Source organism: Marmota flaviventris, chromosome X (assembly GCF_047511675.1).
Source record: "Marmota flaviventris isolate mMarFla1 chromosome X, mMarFla1.hap1, whole genome shotgun sequence".
NCBI classification, from domain to species: domain Eukaryota; kingdom Metazoa; phylum Chordata; class Mammalia; order Rodentia; family Sciuridae; genus Marmota; species Marmota flaviventris.
Genome location: NC_092518.1, coordinates 39,306,045 through 39,318,699, shown reverse-complemented (window position 1 = coordinate 39,318,699; position 12,655 = coordinate 39,306,045). Strand labels below are relative to the sequence as shown.

At 46.0% G+C, this 12,655-nt stretch overlaps 2 protein-coding genes across 7 annotated transcripts in view; one reads left to right on the top strand and one right to left on the bottom strand.

Moving 5' to 3' along the window:
* Rbm10 (RNA binding motif protein 10) overlaps window positions 1–5,963 on the bottom strand; it is a 28,539-nt gene extending 22,576 nt beyond the window's left edge. For 2 of the 6 annotated variants that reach the window (XM_027927271.3, XM_027927272.3), the window contains exons 1-2: window positions 5,652–5,962; window positions 3,756–3,897 (exon numbers count right to left, since the gene is read on the bottom strand). In XM_027927271.3, coding sequence (XP_027783072.2) covers window positions 3,756–3,897; window positions 5,652–5,721 — 212 coding nt within the window. In that variant the 5' untranslated portion in view covers window positions 5,722–5,962. Of the gene's footprint in view, window positions 1–3,755; window positions 3,898–5,651 lie in introns of all 6 variants that reach the window. The other 4 variants (XM_027927276.3, XM_027927277.3, XM_027927273.3 and 1 more) reach the window with 3 other exon arrangements.
* A 195-nt stretch (window positions 5,964–6,158) lies between these two features.
* Ndufb11 (NADH:ubiquinone oxidoreductase subunit B11) lies at window positions 6,159–8,470 on the top strand. Its single transcript, XM_027927290.3, has 3 exons — window positions 6,159–6,654; window positions 7,949–8,079; window positions 8,245–8,470. Exons 1-3 carry the CDS (start codon window positions 6,448–6,450, stop codon window positions 8,366–8,368), a joined length of 462 nt encoding a protein of 153 aa, XP_027783091.1. The 5' UTR covers window positions 6,159–6,447; the 3' UTR covers window positions 8,369–8,470.
* The last annotated feature ends 4,185 nt before the right edge of the window (window positions 8,471–12,655 follow it).

Below are 12,655 nucleotides of genomic sequence, written 5' to 3'. Positions count from 1 at the left end.
GGAGGATCCCAAGTTAGAGGCAGCCTCAGCAACTGTTTCAAAAACAAAAAAGCGCTAGGGATGTAGCTCAGTGTTAAAGTATTCCTGAATTCAATCCTGTGTGTGTGTGTGTATCTTATCAACACCTACCATGTTTTAAAAGTAACATTTTTGAACAATTTCTCCAATAAAAAGAGAAAGAGCAAAGGCTATTCAATTCATGTCACGAGACTACCTTGATTCCAATCCCAGATAAATACAGAAAAGAAAATCATAGGATCACTGATAAATACAAATGCAAATACCCTAAATATTACAATTACAAATCAAGTTTAGTAAATATACAGAGATCACTAAATAAATTTTCTGCCCAAATTTCCTAAGTATTCAAAAAACTCAAACTAAGAAACAGTTTACATACAAAAGAACTGACCTTAAAACATGCTAAGGTCATAAAAGACAAAGACCAAATAACTGTTCGAGAGATTAAATGAGCCTAAAAATACAAAGGAGTTTAAGGCAATGTGTGATCTTGGATTGAATCCTGGATTGAGGAAAACCAGCTATAAAGGACATTATTGAGAAAACTGATAATATCTGAATATGGGCTTTATATAAGATGAAAGTATTATATCATTATTAAATTTCCTGATATTAATGCCAGGCATGGAGGCACATGCTGTAATCACAGCTACTCAAGAGGCTGAGGCAGAAGGATTCCAGGTTTTGAGGCCAGCCTCAGCAACTTCATGAGTCTCTGTCTCAAAATACATGATAAAAAAAATTAAAAGGCTGGGATATAGCTCAGTGGTAGAGCATGCTCCTGAGTTCAAAACCTAGTACTGCAAAAAATAAAAACAAACTCAACAAGAATTTTAACTGAGATGACACTAGTCAATGCCTTAATGTAGGTGAAAGATGAAAGTAAGAAGTAGTTGGATCCTGCTGAAGTATCCAGATGCCTCATAGCTTACAACAATTTCAGCATGAAAGCTTCCAGAATTCTCTAGATCTGTGGCACAGGCATCCTCCTTTTCATTATCACATCAACTGACTCAGGATCTAGTTGGTGCACAAACTAAGAAAATACAGACAACTGGCATGGGAAGGGCCCACAGAAGATGTCATGTTCCCATTATCCCTTTATAAATTTCTATGGCAGTACTGGGGAATTGAACCTAGGGCCGCATGAATGTTACCTTTTTAAATTTTTTTTTTTTTGTCTTTTTAAATCCTTTGTTTTAGCCCCCCCCCACCCCGCCAGGGCTAAGGATCCATCCCAGGGCCTTGCCTGTGCTAGGCAAGCACTCTGCCACTGAGCTAAATCCCCAACCCTCCTCATGAATGTTAAACACGTGCTCTACCACTGAGCTTCATCCCCAGTCCTTTTAATTTTGAGACAGGGTCTCATGAAATTGCTTAGGGCCTTACTAAGTTGCTGAGATTGGCCTCAAACCTGTGATCCTCCTGCCTTAGCCTTCTGAGTCACTGGGATTACAGGCATGCACTACCATGCCCCATCTAAATCGACTTTAAAAAATAAGAGCAAAGAGGGAGTTATTCAGACATTCTGTAGAGGCATAATAATGAAAACAGTGAGGTTCTGGCACAAGAATAACCAAGTAGACCAATGGAACAAATTAGATCACACGAGGAAACTTGAAATCAGATGAGGTACCACAAATCAATAGAGAAAGAATGGACACTTAGGAGGTGGTACTGGGCATTGCCCACTATATGAAAAAAATGAAACCAGAACCCACCTTATACCATATTAAAAAACAGATTCTAAAGACTTGAATGCAAAAGGTAAAACTACAGAGTATAAGAATCTTTGTGATCTGGGGCAGAAAAAAAAGAGAAGATTCTGAAAGCACAAATTAAAAGGCAAAAAAGTATTGATTTTAGCACATCAAAATTAAGAACAGGTAACCATCCTTGGGGGAATCGTTAAGTAAAATGCAGCCAGCACACCCCATGGTGCCTTTGGCAGCAATCAGAGGCAAAGCACTAATATACACACGGCAATCCAGACACAGCTTAAAAATACAGTGCTGAGTAATACGAAGTTCAAGAAGCAGAACAGGACTGTAGCACTATGCAGTTTGTGTAAATTGAAAACACAGACACTTGAAACAACACTACCTATTTTAGAAGGATACACATCAAGCAAAATAGAGCAGCTGCCCACAGAGGTGGGAATTGGGAATACAAACAAAAAAATAAACACAGCAAGAGGAGGGCTTTTTCTACTGACTGGCCTATGATAGAAACCTACCCTGAACTGCAAAGTGTGATTAACTCAAACCTCTGCACTTCAGATCCTTGAAAAGCCAAAAGAAAGCCAGTGGCTTTACTTGGTAATAAAGTCTAAAGCAATTATGTCACGTACTCAAACTCAGAAACAGCCATGGGGAGTCCTTTTGGTGAATACAGTCCAAAATCAAATGCCTTTGAAAAGACATATTTGAAGGTCAAGACTGAATCATACTAGTCAATGATACTATCTCAAATATGGGTTCACCTCTCAAAAAACAAAACTCTATAATTCTTCACTTTAAAAGAGAAATCCTTTGTTTTTGCTTTTTGTTGTTTTTTGTTTGTTTGTTTGTTTGTTTTGTGGTACTGGGGACTGAACCCAGAGCTTGGCACCTGCTAAGCAAGTGCTCTGCCACCGAATTAATTCCCCAGCTCAGGAGAAGCCTTTTGTTTTGTTTTTTGGTATTGGGGATTGAATTCAGGGGCATCTGACCACTGAGCCACATCCTCAGCCCTATTTTTTATTTTATTCAGAGACAGGATCTCACTGAGTTGCTTAGGGCCTCGCCATTGCTGAGGTTTGAGCTCGCGATCCTCCTGTCTCAGCCTCTGCTCCTGTCTCAACTTCCCAAGCAGCTGGGATTACAGGCTGCACCCAGCAAGGAGAAACCTTCTGTAAGATGTTTCAGAAACTGTTTTCTCCCTGACATTTTACACATTCACTGACTCTTGAAGAGAGGCTTTCTGGGAGAGTTAGATCTGCTTTCCTAGGTAAACTTGTCGTGGACGGATTTCCTGCCTCAGAATCACCTGGGGTGGCAAGGATACACTAGGATGGCAAGGAATAACAAAGTTTTACCCAGGAACTCTGTATTTACCCAGTGTCCCAAATGTTTCTTGTTTGTATCAGAGTTGAAAAATAAAATTGTATCTAAGTATCCTTTCTAAGACAAGCACTCTGCTAACTGCAACCCACCCATTCCTGGAGTCTTTCCACTCTAATCTGGCTTGCCCCAATGTTCCAGGCAAATAAATCCCTGACTCTTAAAACCCAGGCCTGATCTCTCCCTTTCCTCCTCCCCCTCATCCTCCTGTAATGGCTGCCTTCACTTTGGAGAATGGCACCACATACCTATCTGGGTCCCCCAAGTTGGAAACCTGGGCCTCAGCCTTCATTCCTCCCTTTCTCTTGATCTCTTCCCACCCTCACATCCAACCATGGTACTGATCAAGCTGTTTTGTAATCACCTGTAAAGTGTGTGGTCTCCCTCATGAGACCCTAAGTACAGAGGTTTCAAAAGGGAGACCTACAATCTTAAGTCTCATTCGTCACTGCACTCCCAGAGCCTACCACAGGTCCTGGCACACAACAGGTACCAAATAAATGTGTGCCAAAAAGAAACCACTCGTCCAATGTGTGTTTCCTCTGCCCAGAAGTCCTTTCCTAGCATCCTCCTGGATCAGTTCTCACAAGGGAACAAACCTAGGCTGCTTGGGAGGGGCGGGAGTAAACTCACCGTCTTTCATACTCCATGTCTTGATAGGGCCTGCGGGGGCTGCTGGGGCCCCTCCTCAGCCGCTGGCTCCGTTTCACTTCCCAGCCACCCCCGCTGCTGCCACCATGATCTGCCAGCCTGGGTGATGCCTCTTGCAGGGACTCTGGGGAGAAGGGAAGGAAGAAAGGGATCAAGGCAGTTGGGGGCAGAGAGGGTCTCCTTGAGAGACCCTCATTGTCAAGGCTCTCTGCTGTCCCTCAGCCCAGGGACATTGTTTTTAACCTCCTACTATTCCTGTGCATCAGAGCAGGAAAGCGGCCCCCCTGCTTCTTCCTTTTCTCACAAACATGAGGCTTGAGCCCACTGCCAGAGAAAACAGCAAAGCCTTCATCAGGGAGCATTCTGCAGGAGAGACCTGTTGGGTCTCTCAGTGAATCAGGGCTTTCTGACTGGTAGGCAAATTCAAGCCGGGGGCTACTTGCCTCAGGAGAACTCCCAGTGCAGAAAGATTTGCCTGAGATTAGGCACCTCAGAGATGAGACTTCCCAAGGATGGAAATCTCGGATGGAAATCTCAGGCCTCCACCAGGCACCTTCCACCTGCCCAAGGTACCATTTCATCCTTCAACAAAATGCTGGCGGCACCCAACAAGTCAGCAGAGACCATGAAAGGCTTTTGGGGGAGTATGAGAAGAGACAGCCACCACCTCCCTGGGCTCCTGGCCAAACACAGCCCTGGCCCTCACACAGCAACTAACTCGATTCTGATGTACAGCCGGGTCCCAAGGTGGCTCTCTCCCCAGGGCTCTGAGGCCAAGTTCTCCAAGGCAAAAGAGGCCCTTTTTGAGCTGTTCAAAACACTGTGCTTTTCTGCTAGGATGGAGATGCAGAAGAACTGCATCCAACTTTCAGGGCTTCCATGAGAACTAAGGGAGTCTAGAGAGCCATGTGACCCTGCTAGGGGTCAGAATATATCACAGAATCATGCCCCACCCTCTAAACAGAAATCAGGTGAAGTCAGGCGGTTACAGCACCTGCCCAACACTAGGTTGCCACCACACCTTTCCTCCTTGTACACACATACTAATTTTCTCTTCCTCCTCAAGGCAGGGGGAACCAGAGTTACCTGCTTCCAGATGGGTAAAAGTGAGAATCCGAAGCAGGCCCCGGTGGCTGAGAAAACCCTCAACAGACTCTGGCAAAAAGGCCAGACTTTGGCATCCACACAGATAGGAGCCAAAGTTACAGACACGAGCCCCAAATAACTACCAACCAAAATCACAGAAGGATCCCACGTTAAGAGCCTAATCAACACACTGAGCCCCTTTTCAACTGATGAACGTCCGTGTCACAGAAACGCCCCAAGAAAAGGGGCGCAAATCACACATTCCCTGACAGTCGCTCTGCACTTAAAGTGGGTATGGGCAAGTAACAAGACAACCCCTGCAAGAATAACCACCAGAGTCACAAATATACATCCCAAAAATAAAGACTAGAGTCATAGTCTCTCTCAGCACCCGCACCCTCCCCCTCCCCGACGAATAAGGACCACAGCCACGGACATTTCTCCGTGGACAGATAAGTAGCAAAGTAACACAGGTCAGTCAGCATACCTCCCTTATGGATAAAAACCAAAGTCGCAGACATGCGCCTTCCCGTGGATAAAGTTCGGGGCGGCAAACGCACTAAGCCACTGAAGCCCACTCCCATCCGTCCCTCCCTTCCCCCAACCCGCGTGCACCCGTCCCGTGTCCCAATCGCGCACGCGCTTTTGCTCCAACATGGGGAAAAAAAAAAAAAGACACCCCCCTCCTCGGTTCAGGCCAGACAGACATCCCTTGGCTCCACGCGAACCCCCGACCGCAGTCCGCCCTCGCGCCTCTTCTAAGCAACCCCCCACACGCTCCGGACCCCTTACCTCCGCCCCCACGACCAGCGTCGACGCTCACCTTCTCGGCCCGGGCTGTCAAAGGAGGGCTCCCAGGCATCACCTCGGCCCGCCGCCACCTCCTCCAACCGTCCCAGCTCAACCAAGGCCGGAGCGCTCAACAATCAAGTCCAAGGCTGGAGGCAGAAGAGAGGAGGGGGGAGGAGAGAAGCGCCAAGCGCGCTGCCCTCCCAAAGAAACTCACTGCCGCCTACTCCCAGCCGGCCGCAATCACCAGCACAAAATGGCGACGAGGAGAAGGGAGCCGGCGCTTCGACCACCATCCACCTACTAAGGGAGCGCGCTCTGGCCGGCTTAGTCTATTGGTCGCCGCCCGCCATCAGCCGGCCCTGGCCGCTTCTGATTGGCAAGCGTATGCCACCTCCCCACTCCCCGTGAAAACGCCCCGCAAGTCCAGAAAAAGAGTAGCTATTGGCCAATCCCGCAAGGCCCGCTTTTTGAAGCTTGGCTTCCTTTGAAGTTGAAAGCGAAGCGGAAGCTCCACCTCTTTCCCCACGGGGCCTCCCAGATGTCACCGCTTTCTTCCTATCAAGATGAAATTTCTCAGCCTGACCAAGAGGATAAGAGCATGGTGGGTCCCATGAGGCCATGACAAGGGAGGGAAAGGAGGACTCCTCGACGCCCCGCCTCATATGAACACAAACTTGAACCCGGGATCTATTTAATGAGATGGGGGCGGAGCGACAGTGATCGCGGTTGAGTCAACTGCAGCTGCGCACAGTTCCATTTCCGTCTCCGCCCCTGAGACCCTGTAGCACAACCTGTCATGGCGACCGAGCTGTTAGGTTTGTGCGCTCGCCGCCTTTTGGCGGCAGCAGCGATACGAGGGCTCCCCGCTGCCCGCGTTCGCTGGGAATCCAGCTCCTCAAGAGCTGTGGTCGCTCCGTCTGCTGTGGCGGGAAAGCGGCCGCCGGAACCGACCATGCGCTGGCAGGAGGACCCAGAACCCGAGGACGAGAACCTCTATGAGAAGGTGAGAGGGAGGGGGAACGGGACGCCGGAGGGGTCAATCAGGGACCCGAGGACCGGGAGTTGTAGAGGACGTTCTTAGGTGCTGAGAATTGCTCAGCCGGCAAAATCTTTGAAGACTTGGGAATTTTGCCTAGCTTGTTTTCGTCCTTTGTTCCCTGATATCTTCGGTCCAGGGCCAGAGGCTGGATTGACCTTATTTTGGAAACAGAAATTAAACCTGAAGTGCGGAGCGCTCAGGCACGTTTGAAAAAAATAGAATCACGTTAATACTAAACAGTGACAGGGCACTTGCCTGGTGTCCCTCCCTGTTTTAAACATTTTATATACATTAACTCATTTAGTCTGCAAAACAACCCGATTTTAAGGTAGGGACTGTCTTCTACAGATGAAGAAACTGAAGCACAGAGATGCGAAGTTTCTTGCCCAAGCTCACATAACTGAATACATGTGGAACCGGTATTTGAACTTAGAGCTACCAGGTCTCCTGTGCCGTGTCAATAGCAGAGGCTCTGGACTCAGACAGCCCAAGTTGGAATCTAAGCACTAACAGTTATCTGTGTGACCTTGGGCAAGTAGCTTAAACCCTTGGTGCCTCAGTTTCTTTATAGAATAGGAAAAGTAATAGGACACCTTTAAAAAAACACAATCTGTTCTCATGTAATTAAATGAGTCAAAAATGGCCAAAACAGCAACTGGCACTTTGAAAGTACTCAACCTTAAAAGGTGTTCATTACTGCCACTTTCTACCTCTAAGATGTTGTGAGGTTTGCATATTTGAAAAGACCTGGCACATACTAAGTATTTCATCAACACTTATCTCTGGTTGAGGATACTGGATATATAGGATGCTGGAGGGTAAGTACATGGAGAGTAACTAGGGTGCAGGGTGCTGTTTTATTAGGTTGAACCATAAGAACTTGTCAGTATTCAACCATATTTTTTAACCTATAAAAATAGCAGTTTTCTATGGTTCCTATGTTATCTATTAACAAGGTGACTAGGGGATACCTCCTAAAGTAATTGGTGGAGCCAACTCTTCATTTGGCAGTGAAATCAAAACCTTGAATGAGGAGATGGATCCAGTCATGATTAGATCTGGGAGAAAGGCTTTCTAGGCAGAGGAAACAACAGCAAGTGCAAAATCTGTGTGATGGGAAGGAACTTAACATATCCTAAAGACAGAGAAGTTAGGGAGGAGATGGATCTGAGGGAAGATTAGAGATCAGGTTATACAGGGCCAGCATACAGCTTTATGGCGCAAGGGAAGCCCTCACTCACCTCTCCTTTTTTCGCAGAACCCAGACTCTCATGGTTACGACAAGGACCCTGTTGTGGACCTCTGGAACATGCGGGTTATCTTCTTCTTTGGTGTCTCAATTGTCCTGGTCTTAGGCACCACCTTTGTGGCTTATCTGCCTGACTACAGGTACAAGGGGTATCTGAGAGAGTGAGCTGGGTAGGAGGCAGAGGAAGGGGTAGAAGTTGCAGGGCTCTCTGCTGAAAATCCTGTCCCTGCACCATTGGGAAATGGAGGTGGGGTACTGTTTTCTAGTGAAGTTTCCTCATATCCCCCCACTGCTTCTGCTTCCAGGATGCGGGAGTGGGCCCGCCGGGAAGCTGAGAGGCTTGTGAAATACCGAGAGGCCAATGGCCTCCCCGTCATGGAATCCAACTGCTTTGACCCCAGCAAAATCCAGCTGCCTGATGATGACTGACCAGTTGCTGAGTGGGGCTCAAGATGCACTACCTTCCCTACCTGCTACCTGCCATTCTACCCACTCTTCAGAGGGCGTAATTAAAGGGACTGAAAAATCTGACTGGCTACCATTGCTTTTGTTGTGAAGGGGGTTTGAAGATGGGGGTGTCACAAGCTTTAAAAGGGCCACTGCAGCCTTTCCTGGGTGTTCTGGTTATCTATTACTGTGTAACAAACATCCTAAAGCTTAGTGGCTGAAAACTATAATATAGTATTATCTTTTTTATGATTTGTGGGTTGCATGGGCTTAACTAGGTGGCCCTTCTTGGGATCTCAATTAGATGATGGCTGGGGCTAGAGTCATCTGAAACTCAATTGAGCTAGACATCCAAGATGGTTTCTTCACCCGCATGCCTGGCATTTCAGTCTTCTTTCACATGGCTTCTCTTCAACAGACTACCCTAGAGTTCTTATGGGGTTGTTAAGGGCTTCTCTGGGTGGCAGTGTAGCATATAGGAAGATATTGATGGCAGCCACCTTTAGAAATAAGCTAGCACTCTGGGGCCTACATTTGAAGATGGAATGGGATGACCAAAGATTGAGGGTGATGCATGAGAGAACAGCTTTTCAATTGCTGAGGGTGAGTATTTGTCTACTTCCTTTCTCTGCTGCTCTCTGGCTTTGGAGATATCTTCCTCTGTCTTATATCTTGATCAGTCTAGGTAGCTCTCTATTCCGTTCTGTTCCAAATCTGGGTTGTCTCTTACTCAAGACACATCAGGGTTGAGGGTTTAGTTCATTCATACAGCACTTGCCTAGCATATATGAGGTCCTGGGTTCCATCTCTAGATTTTGACAAATCCACATCTCTGCATGTGTGTGTTTCTCTCCTGGCCCCAAGTCTCTTTCTCAAATAAGAACTCTTCCTCCCTTCATTTTCTCTCTGAGAATAGACTATCTCCCTTCCCTTGTCTGCTGGCATTAACACCCTACCTCCACCCCCATCCCTGCTCATCTGGCCTGCTGGACCCACCACCAGAGGCAATGGTCTGCCCCTGGCTGATGAGTGAGTGTTAGGACTGGCCCTAGTCCACATGTATGTGACTAAAGCAGGAACCATATCCACATGAGCCTTCCTGTAAATGAGGACTATCATTACCTGAGTGCTTCCTTAGGGCCACTCTACCAACTCAAGGATAGGTCCCAAAGAGAGCACTCTTTACCCTCCAACCTGTATTTGCCAAAATGAAGTGAAAGGGGATGTTGACCTAGGCACCCATAATAATCTCAGTCTGTGGCTCAGAGAATCCACCCCGCCACACCAGGATGCAAACTCCAGAAGGGCAAAGATTTAGGTATGTTCTGCTTACTTAGAGCAGTGATTGGCATAGAATGTGTCTGATAAACTTTTTTTAAAAAATATTTTTTATTTGTAGATGGACACAATACCTTCATTCAGTTATTTATTTATTTATTTTTATATGGTGCTGAAGATTGAACCCAGTGCCTCCTACATCCTAGGCTCTACCATTGAGCTACAACCCCAGCCCTTGATGAACTTTTGGTACTTACCTCTTATGTAGCTGACATCCCCTGCCCATCCATGCCCTTCAGGTTTATAGCCCTAAGGATGAACACTTCCCTCATCAAGCTGTTTTGATTTCTGATACTGGGGATTGAACCCAGGGGTGCTTTACCACTTGAGCTATACTACTAACCCTTTATTTATTTATTTATTTATTTATGTTTTGAAACAGAGTCTCACTAGGTTGCAGAGGCTGGCCTTGTGATTACCCTTCCCAAGTTGCAGGGATTATAGGCATGTGCCACGACACTCAGCTTCTGAACATTTTTTTAACATAATTTTTTGTGGTGCTGGAGACCACACCCAGTACCTTCCACGTGCTAGGCAAATGCTTTACCACTGAGCCATATCTCTAGCTCTTTATGAATGTTCTTGTGTACATCTCCCATCTTTTTTTTTCTGGTACTTAGGATTTAACCCAGGGTGCTTTACCACCAAGCTACATCCCCAGCCCTTTTTATTTTTTGAGACAGGGGACTTGGGGCCTTGTTAAGTTGCTGAGGCTGGCCTTTTAAACTTGCAATCCTCCTGTCTCAGCCTCCCAAGCCACTGTCATTACATGTGTGTACCACCACACCCTCTTGTACACATCTTTTGATGGACATATGCATTCATTTCCCTTGGAAATATATCTAGGAATGCAATTGCTAAGTTATGGAGTAAACATAATCAACTTTAGTAGATCATGCCAATTTTTCAATGTACACTCCCCTGTGGCAGAGTCACCATCATTTATCCTTTTCCATCTTTTCCATTGTATCCATTTTGGCAGGTGACTGATATTTTAGGGCCCACATTGGGATTAAGGGGTGGAAATTGAGTGTCTATGGAGTGTTAGGCCCCTACAGTGTGCCAGGCACTGTGGATATGAACCTCTATTCTCAGGAATCCCAGGACTAGGGTGGGGGCCTGATGTGAGTAGTCAGAGAACATAATCACCATGTTTCATCCTACCATTCGACCCCAAGGCCATTTGAATGTTGATATTTTGGGATCCAGACTTGCTTTGCTAACATAACAGATACCAAACTCCATCCTTCAGTCTAACAGAGCATTTCTTCTGCACAAGGCCCAGTGAACAAGGCGGTCCCTGTGGCAGGTACTATCATTTCCCTGTCCATAGCCCTGAGGCCTTACAGTTCCAGTGTACGCTGGCCAACTTCCAACCATCAGATTCTACGTGGCTTTTCTGGAAGGCAGATTGCAGGTGCCATGAAATGAAGACCCCCACCCTGCCCCAAAGTAGCCTTCAACCCTGACTGATGAGAGCTGGTGGATAAATACTCTTCTCCCCTCACCCCTCAGATGGTCCAACTTGTGTGTTCACCACTGGCCCCAAAACTCCTCAGTGGGAATATGCTCCAGTTGCCCACAGTGATAAACAACTGAAAAAACACTTTATTGATTGCTATGTGTGGTGGCGCATGTCTGTAATCCCAGAGACTTGGGAAGCTGAGGCAGGAGGATCGCAAGTTTGAGACCAGCCTCAGCAATTTAGCGAGACCCTAAGCAACTAAGTGAGACCCTGTCTCAAAATAAAAAATAAGAAACAAAAAAGAAAAAGAAGAATAAAACTAAAAAACAAAATAGTCAAAATGAAAAATAAAAAGGGCTGAGGATGTGACTCAGTGACTAAGCACCCCTGCATTCAATCCCTGATACCAAAACAACACTTCCTTGGTTGCCTTCTCTTCATTGTCTCACTTCCTCACTTTTCCAATGCCCTGTGGGCATGTCCTGGAATCACTTCCTACATAAACTACTTGACTTCAATCCTTGTCTCAGAGTCTGCTTCTCGGGGGACCCAAAATAAGACAGTCTCTGTCCTCAAGGACTTTATAGGTTGGTAGGTGACATTCTGAGATATCCTAAATTGAGTTACATGCCAGAGAATGGAGGGGGGCAGAGATAAGTGGAGGTCATTTTAATTGACAGGTTCAAGCTAAATCAACAAAGAAAAAAAAACTGCTCCAAATTTCCTTTCCTGTATGCTGCAGATTAGCCCTCAAGGCAATATTGCATTCTGCTTTGAATCAACCAAGCAAGAAGCAGCAAAAACTTCTATTTATGGACTAACCGCCTATCCCAGGACTTTGCTCACCTGGCCGTGTCCTGCCCCTCTTATCTATAGTCAGTGTATGTCCAATATAAATGATTTGTGTTTCTTCTCCCCACAATTCATTCATTATACAACACCCTGGCCCCTTAGGTTCAGTGGACATTTTTCCAACTGTTATCTAGCTATACTGCTGGTAACTTAGGAAATTTGTCCCAGAACTGGTCTTTTCACCTTTGCCTACTATCTGTAATAGCTCAAGAAACCCTTTATTTCAGAGGCCTCTTAGTCTCAAAAGTTGACTTCACAAGGGCAAGGTGAGGATAAATAAGCACACAAAGCATTAGATAAATCCCACCAGAAGGCTAGTGTGGCTGGACTATTATGATGACAAGAGTGTTTAGAGATGAGGTTATGGAAGTGGTCAGGGGCCAGAACAGTAAGGTTCCATGGTCCATAATTAGAAAGAGCTTAGATTTTATACACTGCACAAAGTTGGCCAGAAGCTTATGGAAAACAGATTAGCAAAGCACATCCCAGAAAATTTTGGACTGTCTAAATGGGATTGCTTACAGTTCTTCTCATGGATTGTCCAGGAAATAAAACTAAAATATCTTTTTTTTTAGAAAAAGGAAAAAGAAGGTTTATTGCTTTGCTAGCAAAGG

Excerpts from the sequence above, each read along its gene's own strand:
- Ndufb11 (XM_027927290.3), top strand. The coding sequence starts at position 6,448 with ATGGCGACCGAGCTGTTAGGTTTGTGCGCTCGCCGCCTTTTGGCGGCA. Across the intron at positions 6,655-7,948 it reads ACGAGAACCTCTATGAGAAG|AACCCAGACTCTCATGGTTA; the intron begins GTGAGAGGGAGG and ends CTTTTTTCGCAG. Across the intron at positions 8,080-8,244 it reads GCTTATCTGCCTGACTACAG|GATGCGGGAGTGGGCCCGCC; the intron begins GTACAAGGGGTA and ends TTCTGCTTCCAG.